Consider the following 17625-nt stretch of genomic DNA (forward strand, 5'->3'; position numbering starts at 1 on the left):
ATACATACACACATACACACAAACATGCATGTGTTACATACACATGCATAAACATGTATATCCATACACAGCCCCTTTTCACTTGAACTCTGCATGATTTTTCCTTGGTGTCTCTTGACCTGATTCATGTTTTCCCATGTTAGGGGATGCTAGCATACTGTTATTGCTATGAGGTACGTCTGTAAACAGCCACAAATATATTACTTATGTTTGCTTCTAAGGTATAATATTTGTTATTTCTAATGAGTTTTTTCCTAGCAATTGTTCCAATTTTCAAATATTTCACACATGACTTAGGGCAAAAAATTCATGTTTATGAACATGTAAAATAAAAGCATTCTTTATAACAACAGACTATACTACTTAGAAGATTCTGGTGTAAGCTTCTGCCCATTCCAGTTTAAACTGGTACTATTATTTCCCTTCTAGTTCCCCTTTTAATAAACTGTCAAGACTACCTAGGATTGATCTTTCTCAGAAATTTTACCCAATAAAATTTTTTAAGGTTTCGAGTCCAAGAAATCAGAGCCATAAGAAAAAAAATCTCAGACTCCTGAAGAAAGTCAGCGGTTTTGCTAGACTACAGTATTGGGTGTTCTTCCTCTCTGGGGGGTTGATTCCCTGAACCCCAGGAGGGCAGTAAACTCCAGGGCTTGCCATGATCCATTCCCCTCCTGTTTCTGGTCCCTCCTCTTTCCCAGTATGCAAAAGAAAAAGCATACCCAGTTCTATGTCCAAGAGCTCTTCCCCCAAAAAGCTTCCACGAAGTGTTTAAAATTAATTCAGATATTCAATGTAGCTAGAATGCATTCTCTAACATCATCACCCCAAGAGGTTTTAGATATCCTCCTATATGTTCATGGTAATTCTGTGCTATGCCTGTGGGACATTCCAGACTTTATTTCCGAAGTTTCAGCAATCGAGATGCAGAGCCTGGTACATAGCAGGCACTGTGTGGGCTGGAAGCTTAATGAGTCTGTAATCATCAATTTAACCCACTCTCTTGATAACGAGTGAAAGGGTGGAGGCGCAAGTGAGTGCTATCATGTTAATAAGTTCAATCAATTGTTTCTGTCGCATTGAAAACCTGTGTGTCGCCTGCTTCTCGGTGGAAAACACTTTTAAATACCCCAAGGCCCGGAGACACCAAGGACAGACATCAACATGCCTCAACATTCGCTGAAGCTAAAGGAGCATTTGAGTCAATACAGCCCTTTTCTAAAAAAGCAAGCGAAACTGAATTCTCTTTGCAACAAACTTCGAAGTCGCCACTGAGACAGGGCAGCACACAGCGCTTGGTAATTTGCACATCTGGACCAGAAGATACACCGAGCAGGCGGTGCAGCCCGTTTAGAGGGAGGAAACTGGTTCACTCGCTAATTCATACTCTGTGTGTGCGTGTCTCCCTCCCTCTTGGCGCGTCTGTAAGCACGTTTATGCACCGAGGTCTCCTCTCGCTCTCCCTGCCTTCGTGCTCTTGGCGTGGTACCCGCCCTGCCACTCGCCTTCGAAGGCCACCACGGCCAGAGCCTGTCACCAGGCGCGTGAGGGCCACGTCTCCGCACCCTCCCTCCCCGCCGAGGGAAACGGGGCTGGCCCTAACATCTAGGCCCGGGGCGCCGGGACGGGCTTCGGCTCGGTTTTACTTTACCCTCCTTACTTCCAAATAGGTCTGTTTTTCGCTTTGGGACCTCTGTTGGGGGAAGAAGGTCCGCGGCGCCCCGCGGGAGGCAGCGGCGGCGGCGGCGGGGCCGTGCGGGGCGGCTGAGCGCTCGACCTTGAGCGGCGCGCGGCCGCCGCTGCTGCTGCGCGTGCTGTAGAGGCGCGGGGCCACGCCCTCGGCGGGCGGCGTGCGCGGGAACTCCTTGAGCGAGCGGCTCAGCGGCTTGGCCTTGCCGTGCGCCTGCGCCTGCGCGGCCTCCAGCTTGTAGGCGCTGCTGCTGCTCGCCGGCGACGTGGCGCTCTTAGGCAGCGGCTGCAGCGCGTGCTCGGGCCGCTCGGCCTCCATGGCGAAGCTGACGGGCCTCAGGAAGCAGATGTCCAGGCTGGACTCGGAGGAGGCGGGCGAGCAGTTGTCGAAGAGTGCCGGCGCCTGGAAGGGCTCCTCGTCGTAGGGCGCGGGCAGCGCGAAGATCTCGCCTCCGTACTCGAACTCCTCGTAGCCGGCGGGCACGAAGCCGCGCGCGTCGGGCAGGAGCTCGGTCGGGCCGCGCAGCGAGCGCTCCACATTGCCCAGCGGCTCGGCCGGGGACGGCTCGAAGTCCATCTCCGGGATGGACTGCAACGGCCCGGCGAGCGCCTTCACGTCCTGCTCGGCCGCGCAGAACTGCGCCGGGGCCAGCAGGCTCTCGGGCCGCTCGTGCTTTCTGCTCTCCATCTCCCAGTCCCCCGGCTTCCCAGGCTGCATGCTCTCCATGAGGCTCTGCTGCTGTTGGCCTTTCTTCGCCGAGGGCATCAAATGCCTTTAAAGGGGGAAACGGTACAAGAGAGACGATCAAACAGTGCTGAGCTCTCTCCAAGCGAGCAGCCCCAGGCCAGTTCCTCTCCTATCAAGCTCCACTGACTAACTACGGAGATCTCTCAAGAATGCCTAGACCCTCCTGGAAGAGTGGAAACAGCGGCCAAGAAAATTGTCTGTCTCAACTTCCAAGCTAAGTCACTGAGACATCACATGAGCGACAAAGGCTGGCGTTATCATTGGCCTGATGCAAACTCCGAGCCTCCCTGCCACCAGGCAACTCCCAAGACATCCCCTTTCAATTTCTCTCCCTTTGCTGTGGCAGAGTCACATACAGAATACTGGAAAGCGAACTTGATACCGCCTCTAGATAATTCACACATAAACAGTTGTGTTCCGAAATAATCTGTTGAACTCCAGATGGTGATACAGAGGATAAAGTCCTGGTTTTCTCCAGACAGGGAGTAGCCCTGGCTATCCTGGAACTCAGTCTGTAGACCAGGCTGTTCCTCTACCACCTGGCTAAATTTGGGACCTCTTCAAGAGCACTGAACACTTTGTTGCTGCTGTTTTGGTTGGTTGGTTTGTTTAGGATAAACTCATTTGTGTAAAATTTACATTTCTATAATAAATTTTTTAAAAGTTTCTTGGCTGTCGTCTCAAATGACCACCCACAGAATATTAATACAATATAAAACTGAATTTGTCCAATTTCTATAGAGTTTCGTTGTCTGGGAGCACACAGCAAATTACTTTTTAAAAAGTAGGATTTTTGTTGTTTTGCTTATTTAACCAAACAGATATGACTGAACTACTGTACACTGACTAAAATTTTTTATTCTATTTATACATATTTTAATTCTTTGTCTTAAATGTATATGGATGCATATGTGAATACTAACACTAATATCTTAAGAGATTGCAAGACATCGATCTTACAATGAAACTTAGGACTCACATTTACAGATATGAAAAAAAAGTGAGCTGACCTTCCACCAATACTCTTATTTTGGAAGACTGATACTTTTATTTTCCCTACACAGAGTGTAATAACGGCCATAGTTTGGCCTGGGTATAATGTAGGCCTTCCCCCTCTACTTTTTATACTTAAGGTAAACATTTCACACTGTTTCAAGAGTTGAAGTAATGCACAAAGTGGATCTCTACTTTGCCTGTCGGTGCTTTCCAAATCTACCTCTTAGTGTCTTTCTCTGGGATCCAAACATCAGATCAACTGCTCGGCTGTTGATATAGAAACGATGGGGCAAGGCGGAGTTCTGGAGAACTAATGTGGCCCATGCTGCTAACCTCTACAACTGCCTGCGACTCAAGGGCACCACGGCTGACGTTCCTTAGCAACAGATGCTTACGTGACAGCAGGGGCAGAAGTGGGAGCCGAAGGATAGGGCTGGAGCATCTCTTCTGAGTGGATCCCACTGTCACGAACAGCCTCCGGGCCTGCAGCAGGGGAAGCATCTTGGCCAGCATTGGCACATTGGGAAGCCAGCCCTTTGTACAGCTTTGCCATGGACGACCTAACAGAGCGGAAATACTAAATCTCAGACTGCACAGTGTGAGACTGGCTCTCTGGACTCAGAGATTATGCTAAGAAAAATAGATTGCCTCTCAGATGAAGCTTTCTGTGACGGGTTCTATATTCCCGGAGCCCTCTATAAGTCAGGTTGCTTACATAATACTTGAAAAGAACTTGGGGATGCAGGATGGTACTGAGACACACCTGTCAGGAAGGCACTGGGTTAGGAGATGCTGTCTTTCTAGTTGGAAACAGAGAAATGATAATGTTCTCAAGATATACAGGATGTTTAAGGAAATGTTTGTGGGTTGCTTCTATTCTCCGAGGCCCAGATGCTGCCTGACTTTGTTTCTGCATACTGTGAAATCTATTCAGACACATATACCCCCAACACTTTTACCCTCAGTGCTCATTAGCACCTAACTTATTCTTCATTGTCGGGCTGTGTGACAGAGGTCTATGACTGTTTCGTTCATGCGGTATATTCACTGGGCACAACAGTATCTAGCGCACAGCAGGGGTTCAATGAATGTTTATTAAATTGCAATTTTAAACCTGGAAAGTCAAGGGAAGCGACATAATGGGAACAACAGAGCCCAGGTGCTTTTCTTCTAAAGTTACTTTGACCAGGCCATAGGTGTCTCCCTCCTGTGGCCAGCCTAATTACCCCCCCCCCCCCGCCTTCACCTTTCTTGCCACCTCCCTTCATCCCATTCCAGACACTCAAGTGACTGGTCTGTACCCTCTTCTCAGAAACCTTCATCAGGTGCTGCACCGTCACAACCTTACTTTTTGAGCTTTTTCCGTTTCTGAATAAGCAATTCTTCATTGCACTGAAACAGCAGGGTGTAATGAGAGATAAAGACGCGGAGGCGCTGGACACACACAAGGAGCAGGTAATAGTCGGGGTGTTCCTGCTCTGTGAACTTCAGAACATTCTGGATGGAAGGGAAAAGGAATCGGTGTTGCAAAATCAGGCGGAAGAATTGTTCCATCTCTTCCTCGCCTTTGAGCTACTGGGCGTTCCAATCAAATCACTCAAACACATGGTCCATCTATCTAACCAGCAGACAGCTCAGGCTTGCTGCTCTGTCCATCACATCAAAAGAATATAAGTTAGTCTGTTCTGTGTGAGTTGAAGGTGACCTAATATAATTTCATTTTGAAAAGTTAGACCCAATAATTAGATAAATGAAGTACTAAAGATATTCTAACAACTACTATCCATAAGCAATACTTAAAGGAGTCAGACCAATGCTGAGAATGATAGGCATCGGGTGAGCTTGTGGGATGGGTTGGGTGGACAGTGGCCCCTCCTATTACATTGCCTGATGTTATGGTTTGGCTATGGCTTATCTCCCAAAGGTCCAGGTGCTGTAAGCTCAGTCTGCAGTGTAATGATTTTTTTGTAAAGATGATGGGACCTTTAAGAGGTGGGACCTAGTAAAATGTGACGATGCTGACCATGTTCATGAAAGGTATTAACGCTGGTTTTAAAGAGTAGGTTCTTATATTTTTGGTTGTGAGCCTAGCCTTTAACGGCTGAGCCATCCCTCCAGGCCAAAGAGTAGGTTCTTATGGAAAAAAAATAGTTACAGAAAAGTGAGCCTGGGCACCACCCCCTTACTTCCTCTGTCATTGTTACCTGTGCTACCACTGTGTTTACCGTGAGGGGGGTCACCAGACATCAGTACCACCACCATGCTTTTGGGCCTCTAGAATTGTGAGTCAAAATGAACCTCTTCCCTTTAAAAAATGCCCATCCTCAGGGATTTTGCTACAGTAGCACAGCATGGAACAAAAGCCCTTCTAACATTCAAGAGCTCTATTATGTATTTGTTGACTACTTCCTATTTCTAGGAGCTAACCAATTTTATCTTCGTTATCACAGCGCAGTTAGATAGATACTAAGTAGGGAAACTGAGACACTGAATTCCGTGATCTTCTTTAGCTCATGCATCTAATAAATGCTAGAAGAAGGATTTGAATGGAAAGTAGAGAGTAGCCCGAAGGCCTCTTTACCTAGTGTTTGCAAGACCTGGGCTTCTGTCCACGGTTTTTTGCCTACTACGTGTGTTAACTTGAACACAGTGCTGGGACTGCTTTGGTCCTCTATGTCCTTATGAAAAATGACAATAATGATAATACAATGATAATACCTGTTTCATGAAGCTGTTGAAAGAATCCATAAGATAATTATTGTGAGAAAAGCCATATCCGTGTGAAAAATCTCAATACTGAGTCTGGGCTACTTCTAGCTGAGGTTAATGACAAGCAATTCTGAGATGTTTTCACGGAATTCCTTAATATCAGCCAACCCCTAAACCAGAGCACATGGGTATCACGAGGATGGGGGGGTTACTAAAAAATGGTTCTTAAACTCAATTCCATATCCTCTACAGGGCTGCAGGCTCCACAGGAAAATTACCTCAAGAATTTGTTCATTCGCTCCTCACGGCCCTTCTGGGACATAAGGTATGAGTACTGTATGATAGACCCCTGAGCCAAGTCAAGCAGAGGCCATCAGGATAGGAGTTTAGGCAGAAATTAAGAGGCCAGAAGTGACATTTAGAGGTTGTACAACCAAAGAGGAGGGGACTGAATAGGAACTTAGATGTTATGAAGAGTGTTCACGAAAGATCTTGGACTCCCAGAAGTGGAGATTGCTGGGAAGTAAAGATAGAACTTCAAAGACAAGGAGCATAAATCAAAAATTTCAAGACTTTAGCTCATTCCGCAGACTATGGTATGGTGTGGTGTGGTGTAACCATAACAACCTAAGCCATATGATGACTGTTTAGAAACACTAATGAGTCCTTGAGCCATTATAGAATTGCTAATTTGGAAGCCAAAACTGATAGCTCATTGTAAAAGTCTGCTGGCTTGTGCAGCCGGGCTCACCTGGAGATGAATCAGATATTCCGGGATGCGCTGCACGATGTGAAAGAACAGGGTGTAGATGTCGGATTTGATCTCCTCATCACCCTGAGTGGAAAAAAGTGGGGTCACTCTTCAGGGTCCCCACACTGCACACAGAACCCCAGAGATCCCTCCCACCAGATAGGAAATGCTTATTTCCAAAGCATCTTCTAACTGGAGACGCCACGCGTTCAGGGTCATGCCCAAAGAGACAACTCTTCCCCAGCAGGGAACATAACATGTACTTCTTTTGAATTGATGCAAGTTTCCAAACTGTCCCTTCCTTCCCCAACCCTTCTAAAGTCAGTGCTAGATAGAAGTAGGCACTCAGTAAGCTGTGCTTGAATTAAATGAATGAATTATGGTTTTCCAGCAAGTCTTCTACTAATACTCAGTAAGTGTGAATGAGAGTCTCTCAAGTGTGGAAACAGGAAAGTGATTAGGAATTGGTGAGTAAGCCTAGAAGCAGAAAATACAACTGACTCCCCTTCTCCAGACATTCACTGAATGCTAGCATGAGACAGTCATTTTGGTTGGGAGGACTCGGGGAGGTGAAGCAGAAAGTAAGACATAGGCTTCCGTCTCCTGTGAGCTGCAGCTACTCTAACCTTTACGACTCTGGTGGTCTATTTTCTTGTTGACTTAAATAACAAAATGAATTTGCCTATCTTTTTTATTTTTAATTTCTTATTCATATATGGGTTTAGGGAGAAGCCTGGTGCTAGGGAAATCCCTAAGAACCCACAAGGATGACTCCAGCTAAGACTCGTAGCAGTAAAGGGGGGGGGGAGGCCTGAACTCGCCTTCCCCTGGAATTAGACATGCATATCAAACACCTAATAAATAAACCACTGAAGTGGCCATGCTTAAAGGAATATGATGGAGCCACTTGACAAAGGACAATTTGAGTCCAGAACCGAGACTCATATTTTCTGAGCCTGAAAACAACACATAGAGCACAAAAGCTGCATGCTGAAGACTTCTGGACTACCTACTTGCTTTGTCTGTAGTTCAGTGTAGTGGATCAGAGGGTCATTAAAACATTTCAAGGACCAGAGCACGGCTCTGATCCTTTATTGGACTCCTTTAACACAGAAGAGGGGCAGCAGTAACATGGCCAAGGCATTCCTCGGCCTGGAACACAAGCTCACATGGTACATGCTATACTGTTGAGTGACCAGCAACATGATACAGAGGATGGGTAAACAAAGGACAGCTGTGCATAGAGTTGACTTACCTCCTTCAGAACCACAACATGAACCAAGGAGATGCACTCGGGTAAATCCCTCAGGTAGGCAACATAATAATCCAAGAAATTATTCTTTAAAACAAACACAAAAATGCAGGGTAAGAACCTGAAAACAGGAATGACAACATTTTTATACTACCATGAACATAAAAAGGAGCAGAACTCAGAGAATATTTTTTATTTATTAAAATTTATTAACTGTGTTCTTTATTTGCTCTTAGAGGTTTTATTTAGCTTCTTTATAAAGATTTAGTTTTATTTTATGTGTGTTGAGTGTTTGTCTACATGTATATATGTACCCCATGTCAATGCCTAGTGCCCTCAGAAGCCAGAAAGTCTCAAATATCCTGGAATTGGGGTTAGAGATGGTTTGAGTGACCATCCAGGTTATCATAACCAACCTCAATCCTCCGCAAGAGCAGCCAGTGCTCTTAACCTCTGAGCCATCTCTCCAACCCCTTGTTAATCTTTTTTTTAAAAAAATTTGTTTCCTTTGATTGATGTGGGATTCTAAACCCCCAAAATTACTTTGCCCAACAAAAAGCAGGAAGCAGTTTGGAGAGAACTACACCCAAATTCCCTAAATGATTGTTTATAAATGTTTGTTTACATTTAAATAGGGATATGATAGAGAGATGAATACTTTGCATTGGTATGGATATTAGTTTATTGATACAAATTTAAGATCAATTTTGTTATATGTATATTTCTGCTCTTGATTAAGGCATTGTATTTGTGCAGCTCATTTAAAAATGTAATGTATAATTAAAATACAGGTTAATAAATTGTCATCTATAATAGTCAAACTTGTAGTCATGCTAGTTAGGTTTTCTATATGTACAGAGATATATTTCAGAATGATAGTTATTCCTCAAACCTTTCAAAGACTAACAGAATATGGCATTTAAAATGTTTAAGAACTTAGGACTTAGCAATGAAACACATCTGCTCCTGGCAGCACCAATTAGTTCAAGAGGAAGATGGGCATCTGCTGTGGGAGCTCTTTTGACCAATAGCCTTAAAAGTACCAGCCCACTTAGGCATGGTCTCTTATATTATAAATGCAGCTGTAAAGTGTGCACTTGCTGTCTTGCTTCCGGCTCTCATTTCCAGCTGCTAGATTTGGTTCCTGTTGCCTGTTCGTGCAGAGGACTGTGATCTGTGAGTCTACCCCTAAATAAATAACCCTTTATTATATGTGATTCTGAACTAGTGTGGGATTATTTTGTAGCGTCCACCATCAGGCATTGAAGAGGCTCTTTATGGAATTGGTTAGCCATTTTGGTAGGAAATTGCTCTTGCCTGAACTCCTTGATGGTATGCTGTGTGAACTGGGCATACAGGACCCACAGAAAAATGAGACAGTCCTTCAGGGTTCCTGCTTCATGAGAGAACTGCCAGGCATTTTTCAGGACACAGAAGAAAGACACTGATGAACTTTCCCAGTACAAGGCATCACAGATGTTCAAATTTCCTGCTTATTGGGAAAGCCTGCCAGATACTATGGGCTGTAGGCCTGTAGGCTGACAGTGGAACTGTGAACAGAAGAACTCTGGGTGACTAGCCAGGCAGCAAGATGTCTCTGTCAATTCTAGAGTTTTCGAAGTTGCCTACAATGCACTTCCTGTTTACTTAGGTAACATTATATTCTTCTGGAGTCTTTGATAGAGTTGAAGAATAGACAGGTTTTTTTTCTTTTTTATTGATTTTGTATTGAACTATACATTTTTTTCTGTTCCCCTTCTTTCCTCCCCCCTCCACTTCAACACTCTCCCATGGTCTTCATGCTCCCAATTTAATCAGGAGATCTTGTCTTTTTCTACTTCCCATTTTATAAGATCCATATATGTCTCACTTAGAGTTCTCATTGTTGTCTAGGTTCTCTGGGATTGTGAATTGTAGGGCTAGTTTTCTTTGCTTTATGTCTAAAAGCCACTTATGTGTAAGTACATATGATATTTGTCTTTCTTGGTCTGGGTTAATCACTCAATATGCCTAGATCCATCCATTTGCCTGCAAATTTCAAGATGTCATTTTTTTTCTGTTGTGTAGTACTCCATTGTGTAAATGTATCACATTTTCGTTATCCAAAACAATAGATAGTTATAATTATAGTTTTCCTTAGTTATGATAAAAGATAAAGTAGATACAAATATTATAACTGTAATTCTTGCTTGGTACCTGTTTCGTTATATGTAATTTTACTATGTTAAAATTAAAACTATCCTTTTATTTAGACAGAAAAGGGGAAACCTTACCTCATCGTTTGTCAACTTCAGGAATAAATCTCCAAGAACTCCTTGGCGTGGCCATTTCAGGACCCTCTCCTGCAGGGCATGAAGCAAATCCAAGTGCTGCTGGACAAGGTAGCGCAAGGAGCCAGGGAAAAGGCTTGAAATAGAACAAAGGAAGAATTACACAAAGGTCCCATTAGAAACAATACAGGAGGCCCCATTTTCAATCATCCAAAACACTCTCACAGGTCTGTATTAGGGTTTTGAATTTCTTTTCAGCAAAGTGTCTTTCCTCAGACAGTGAAAGGCCCCTTTACTGATGGCCCCTGATGCAAATGTGAATTGACTAAACAATAAAGAACATATCACAGGAAAGTGATGGAGGAAGGTCATTGGTTAATTAATAAAGAAATTGCTTGGCCTTCATAGGTTAGAACATAGGTGGGTGGAGTAAACAGAACAGAATGCTGGGAGGAAGAGGAAATAAGCTTAGACGCCATGCTTCTGCTCTCCAGGGCAGACGCGATGAAGCAGGCCGCCAGATCAGACCTGCTGAATCTTTCCCGGTAAGACTGGTGCTACACAGATTATTAGAGATGGGTTGATCGGGATATGAGAATTAGCCAGTAAGGGCTAGAGATAATGGGCCAAGCAGTGTTTAAAAGAATACAGTTTGTGTGTTGTTATTTCGGGGCATAAGCTAGCCAGGCGGCTGGGAGCTGGGTGACAAGAATGCATCCCGCAGCTCCTTCAACAGGAAAGTCTTGCTAAAAAACCAACCTGGGACAGTTTCATGTATGCCACACTCTATAGAAATCCTAAAGGAATCCTTTCCAGAGTTTTAGATTCCAGTACCCAAGCAATCTATTCTTAGCTACTGGCTAGAAGAATGCCACTTGGGTCAGGGATAAGGTTAGGTTAACATTGCAGCTAGAAGTTCGGGGTGTTGGGGCAATGAAGGAGCTTGCATATCTTTTTCTTTTTGCTCCAAAGAGGCACACTGGGCAAAGATGCCGTGTTGTCTGTGATTGAAAGCGTCACCCCAGTCCCTGGCATCCATCCTAAGGCCACCAATGGAGCCCTAATGGAGCAGAATGCTCCATCTCAAGTCACCTCCCCCTGGGAGTCGCCTTGGGCAGGACTCCACTTCTGGGCTCCAACTCCCCAGCCTGCGAAGCGCTGATCTCTCCCCAGGGAGGTTCAGGGCCGCTCCCACAGGCTATTTAGGCTCACACTGGAAAAAGAAACACAAGGTTTTGGGTTTTGCACGTGCTCTCTCTGTCCTCTGCCCATTCTCTCTGCCACCTGAGAGTGCTGCATTTATTAACCATGGGCATTTTAATTCAGCTAATCTGGTTTGATTGGAGTTCTTTGCACAGGTGGAGAGGCCCATTTTAAGATTTTTCCTAACAGATGGAGGTCCTCCACCGAAGGGGTCCATTTTTTTCCTGTGGGCCCAGGACCACATACTGAAAAACGCCCTTTTCACCAGGCATGATTGACTTCACATGGTGAGTTCCCCTTTTCGCTTATGCCAGTAGGGCTTGGTAGGGTTTCTGAGGTGACCCATTTGCTTTTCAGGCTTTCGCTGAAGTCGTGGGCCCACACCAAAAGCCTGACCCACGCGGCTGAGCCAATAGCTGAGGTGAATTTTGATTGACTATGGATGCCTGCCATTCAATTTTCACAGCCCATTTTCAGATCAAGAGTTGCCTCGGTGGACATGCTGTGACAGACTTGAGTCACACAGGCATGCGCTTCTAATGGGTTTCTTGCCATTCCAAGCCGATTCCTAAAATGGCTGTTTACAAAGATCCTTTTTTCGGTTGCTTTTTTGTTTGTTTGTTTGTTTTTTGTTTTTCAAGACAGGGTTTCTCTGTAGCTTTGGAGCCTGCCCTGGCCAGGTAGTGGTGGCGCATGCCTTTAATCCCAGCACTCGGGAAGTAGAGGCAGGTGGATCTTTGTGAGTTTGATCTACAAGAGCTAGTTACAAAGATCCTTTTAAATTGGGGCTATCTAAGGCTCAGTAACCCACCGTTTCTAGATGTGCGCTCCTGCTTCCCTTCCACCACCACCCCCCACTGATTCGAAGCCTGAGGTTTGTCCTGCCCCCCACTTCTGGCAGCCCAGAGGGCTCCAGCACTATGCCCAGAGGTGCGGCTGGCTCCCGTCCTTTCCAGATTCGGGGATCTAAACCTGACCACCTTTCCATCAGCTGAGGACAACGGAGGCCATCTCCGTTCCTTCTGAAGAGCGCCCCCCATCAGCTGTTTGCTATGCCTCCCTGGCTTCTGCCTCCTCCTATGATGGGATCACTCCGGGCCCTTCCCCCTCTAGCTGTTTGTCTGGGACTCTCTACAGTGGGCTCGTTTTCCCTCCTGTCCTTCCACTTTAAAACTGTATGGCTATTTCGTCCTGTGTTTCTGTTCCCTCTCACAGCGTCTGCTGGCCTGGCCCTTAATGGGATCGTCTCCGTGCTTTTCTGTCTTTTGTCACCTGCCTACGCCAAAATTTTGGGTTGGTCAGCTGGCAAAGTACTTTGTGTCTCTGTTAAAATAATGTGGCCACAGTATGTCTATGTAAGTTTATAGATGTTTCTGTGTGCATGTGTGCTTGTTTTAAGATTCTTTGACTTATTAAAATATTCCTTTTCACCTTCTTACATTTACTAGCATTGATAAACTGTAATTAATTGGATAAAATACATGTCTAAATTTAGCTTACATGCCCAGTTTAAATACCAGTTAATAGTACCTAGTTCTAAAGTACCTTTACAGATCTGAGGGTATGGCATTTATCAAAGAGCTCCTAACACAGCTGTGGAGCTCCGCAGCACCCTATAGCTCCTCCAAGAAGATGCATAGCTACAGAAGGACCTTCTGCCTCCAGGCTTGCCCTTGGCCTTGGCAAAGCCACTCACACAGCAAAAACCAGCCTTCAGCTTCATGGATGCTTCACTCAGGGAGTCGATCTCCTCATCCTGCCAAGACGGGTAGACTAAATCTCCCCCCCCACCCCACCCCAACACACACAGGAAAAATCTTTGGGCCTCTCATACTCAGCAGCTAACAGCAAGCACTGCTGGTGTTCTCCAAGGACTAAGGAGAGGATTTGGGATTGCCTGTGTTGCTAAAAAAGCTATCGCATTTCTGTTCATTTATCCCTCTCAGATCTGTCTAATGGCATTTGATAATTTAAGGTACTATTTACTTATTACTTCATCCATGACATTTAATAAAGTTTCCCGCTAAAATACAGACAGGTATGCCTCTTTAACAGGCTTCTTAGTCCAGGATTAACAGGTTTCAGGTGTTTCTTCAGAGGTTCAGAGTTCAGTTTCCTTTGTCTTCTAAAATGTTCATGCCTTTTAACCTAAAGCAATAGCTTTTTGCTATGACACCAAGATGTAAATCTGTTCCAGTTCTCTTACAGATACTACACAGGCCCCTGGAAAAGTTCTACTGCTGAATCAAAAATCAGGTCTAGTGAAAAACTAATAGTCTCCAGAGCCTACACTAACCCCAGCCAGCACATTTTACAGGTCACTCCTGCTGTCTGGGTCAAGACCAACCTACAAAGCACTCCCCAGACAATGCCAAACACCTGTACCAGCTCCTGCGACTTCACCATTGGTACCAACTCATCTGGATCAAGGACACCTGACAACTAAAATTTGTTTTCTCCTTGCCACCTGCCTTCTCATCTCCCTCAAAAAGCAGCTGCCTGAGGACTCCAGGATGACAGCAAACCAGATGCTGCCGCAGCCACACCTCTAGCTGAGTGTGAGCACACCAACTCCCAGCTCCCCTCTCTCCCACATCACCCCATGCCCGCAAGAAGTAGCCAGACTTGAGCTGATGCCCCTATATCCAAGGACTCTGGGATGTTTGATTGAAAGTGAGCCCCCAGCCCCCTGATACCCCATATCCATGGAGTCTGGGATGATTGGAGGTGACACTCCAGTCCCTGGCATCCATCCTAGGGCCACCAATGGAGCCCCAAAGGAGCAGAATGCTCCATCTCAAGTCCCCTACCCCTGGGAGTCGCCTTAGGCCAGACTCCACCTCCGGACTCCACCTCTCAGCCTGCCAAGTGCTGACTCCTCCCTCAGGACCACTCGCTCAGGCTATTTAGGCTTGAGTTGGCAAAAGGAACATGCCATTTTGGAATTTGCCTGTGCTCTCCCTCTGTCTTCCCTGCACCATGCTCCCTGTCTCCTGAGAGTGCTGCATTTTTAAATGCGGGCATTTTAATTCAGTGTAATCTGCTTTGATTGGAGTTCTTTTGCAGAGAGGCCCATCTTAAGATTTTTCCTAACAGTCTGTATTCTGCCAACAGTAGACTAGGGCTGATCAGCCCCTTCCTCGTGTTTTATGAAGCCTCTTTCCTACTTCAAATCTCTTTCCTCTACCTGCTGGTGCACTTTATTCCTTCATTCATTCATTTGTTTGGTTTGGTTTTTTCAGTCAGGGTTTCTCTGTGTAACAGCCCTGGCTGTCTTGGACCTTGCCCTGTAGACCAGGCTGGCCTCAAACTCACAGAGATCCTCCTGCCTCTGCCTCCCGAGTGCTGAGATAAAAGGCATGTGCCGCCATGCCTGGTTATGTGTCTCATTTTTAAGCCCAGAGGAAATGAAGAAGGGAGAAGTCGAAGAATGCTGGGGTGGAGAAAAGAGAGACAATGAGAATCATCTAAGCCTTTGATTCTAGGGGGAAGGGGAGCTGGGAATAGAGAAGGACAATATAAGCAGGGGTCGGCAGGAACAAGACAAGAAGCAGAAGGCAATGGAACTAGCTGCACAGCAGCAAGGATCTGAGCTCTAATTTGATGGCCCAGGGAAATTCCAAGTGGATGTCCTCATGCTTCCAACACAATGCATTAACAAAGATACCATGGCCTACTCGTCTCTGAAAGCTGAACTTCTTTAAACATTTCCCAATTGTGTCATGGATGTACCTGTGTGGAATACCAAGGTGATCTGGCCACAAGCAGACCTCTGTCATTAAACAGGACGTCGGATTCAGAGACAGGTTTGGTTTGGTTTTGTTTTTTAACCCATTTCTAAGCAAAGCAAAGACTTCCATGGAGCTGTCGCTCAGAGAAGTGACAGACACCAGAACAGGGTTCTGAGTTATCTCATGAAAAATACGGGGAGTCCTGGCTGAAACAACTGAGGACTCTCTTGAACACTTCAGTTTTCTAGAGAAAGCCCCAAACTATATTTTATAGGTCTGAAGGAGGTGGCGATGTCAGACTTGAATGTCGAGTAGTCACCGCTATCTTAAATCCAAGGTTGTTTCCAGTAGTGCAGCAAATACTGACGCCTTGTGGCTTGTGATGAGGGAAGTCATCAAATAAATTCTCATGGAAAAAATTGCCAATAGATGTACCTAAAGGGCATCAACGTCTCAGAAAAGCTTATTAAAAAGAATATAGTGAGGGGAAGAGGATATGAAGCCCTAACTGTAGGATAGGAGGAGGCGACACTGCACTTTAAGTAACAACACTCTGAGTTGAAGCTCTTGCTGCTTGACTGAGGAAAAGCAGAAAGAGGGTTACCATGACAACCAATATGGACAGCATTGTCATGTGTGGAATATGGATTACCTTACCTCTATTGGAAATTATATAATAGCCTATTTATTAGTTTTTTGAGACAGAGTTTATCTGTGGCTTTGGAGCCTGTCCTGGAACTAGCTCTTGTAGACCAGGCTGGTCTCGAACTCACAGAGATCCGCCTGCCTCTGCCTCCCGAGCGCTGGGATTAAAGGCGTGCGCCACCACTGCCCGGACATAGCCTTTTTGTTTTTAATTGCATAAGATTATAGGTCCACTCAGTCCTCAATGATAGAGAACACCACAAGTGAGCTGACTAAAAAGGACTTGACTATTCAGGGAGCGAGAAACGTATTTAGCATCAACAGAGATCTGAAGTAAGACTTGCTGGACTCTTCAAGAGAAAAGCCTAAATTCTGAAATAGGAAGAGATGCATTCAATGCATCTGGTTCTCCAAGAGCCCTAATGCATTTACTGTTGATAAGAATGGTATCCTAGAAGCCACGAGACCCTTAGAAAAACTGGAGGGCTTGGAAAGAGCTCAGGGGACAGGTCAAGTGGGTCTGCCTTTGACTTCTGGCACTAACAGGCCATGTGGCTGTGAGCATCTCCAGACCTTAGAGACATCACAGAGTTCTGACCATTCTTTTTCCTGTGTGAAGCTAGCGCCCGGGTTTCCTGAACGGTAGCTAAGTGCTCTGCCCCAGGGCTGGCAAAGAGTCATGAAGATCCAGATCAAGTGTAGAGCGCAGGACTCAGGACACTGTTCCAGGACACAGGCTTATTTCTCACCTTTATCCGAGACGCCCAGATTTATGGAAACTAGAAGGAGACACTGCTACTTAGGATCCTAGGTACAGAAGCAAACTCACACCAAAAGGTTTTTTTTTTTTTCCACCTGAATTACGGAAACTGAGCGTGTGTTTGGCAAAACAAAAAAGCTGGAGTCCAGAACCTTCCTGGAGCCCCAGAGGAGCAGGTGGGAGAGTTCGCCAGGCTGTTCTGGAGTCACTGGGTGGGAAATCAAGGGGCCAGATGCAATAGGAAGAAACAAAATCCAGGCCGCCGAGGAAAGGTGAAGCAAGCATCTAGAGTCACCATTGTAAGCAAGGGTTTGGCCATGTCAACCCTTCTGTTCTCTATGCTTTGTCTACCTCCATTCTGTACTAAAATAGTCCTCGGAATCAGTCGAGACCCTTGAGAGATGTCGGGGAACAGTTCCTCACCTCAGTCATTTAGATGGGAGTGGATGTTTGGATTTGGGTAGGAAGAGATATCTCATGGTGGTAAAGTCAAGTAAAATGGGAGGAACATAAGGAACAGAACAGTGTTCACCACCTTATGGAAGAAATGCTTACGGGAATAACGCCACATAATCCGACTTCCCGTTCATCAGGATTGTTCTTTTCCTTGCTTCACTCTGAATTAGCTCATTTTTATTACCTTAGTCCTTTCCTCTGAGCCTTACTTTTCTCTTTCCTGTTCTCTCCTAACAGAGGGAGTCGTGACATTAGGGCCAGCATGCTGGAAGCATTACTCCCCGCCCAACACACACACCTAGGCCCGCACTCCCACACAGTACCTGATGCTATGGGATTTCCGGTAGCATTGTCTAATGGCCCTCAGTACTCAATGCTCCCTTTACCTAGGACTTGGAGGGAGTCTATCACCCCT

The 17625-nt window shown here is 45.5% G+C and overlaps 1 protein-coding gene across 7 annotated transcripts in view; it reads right to left on the reverse strand.

Annotated features, from left to right (window-relative positions):
* Positions 1 to 17625, reverse strand: part of Arhgef33 (Rho guanine nucleotide exchange factor 33) — a 79937-nt gene that overhangs the window by 10100 nt on the left and 52212 nt on the right. For 6 of the 7 annotated variants that reach the window (XR_009058486.1, XM_057792522.1, XM_057792513.1 and 3 more), the window contains 6 exons: positions 10419 to 10551; positions 8149 to 8232; positions 6894 to 6977; positions 4782 to 4930; positions 3829 to 3993; positions 1652 to 2462 (listed from right to left, as the gene is read on the reverse strand). Coding sequence is in view for 6 of the 7 variants with exons in the window: in XM_057792522.1 (XP_057648505.1) it covers positions 1652 to 2462; positions 3829 to 3993; positions 4782 to 4930; positions 6894 to 6977; positions 8149 to 8232; positions 10419 to 10551 (1426 nt within the window). In the remaining variant the exon portion in view is untranslated. The remainder of the gene's footprint in view (positions 1 to 1651; positions 2463 to 3828; positions 3994 to 4781; positions 4931 to 6893; positions 6978 to 8148; positions 8233 to 10418; positions 10552 to 17625) is intronic. The other variant, XM_057792559.1, reaches the window with a different exon arrangement.

This window comes from Chionomys nivalis, chromosome 1 (assembly GCF_950005125.1).
Source record: "Chionomys nivalis chromosome 1, mChiNiv1.1, whole genome shotgun sequence".
Classification (NCBI taxonomy): domain Eukaryota; kingdom Metazoa; phylum Chordata; class Mammalia; order Rodentia; family Cricetidae; genus Chionomys; species Chionomys nivalis.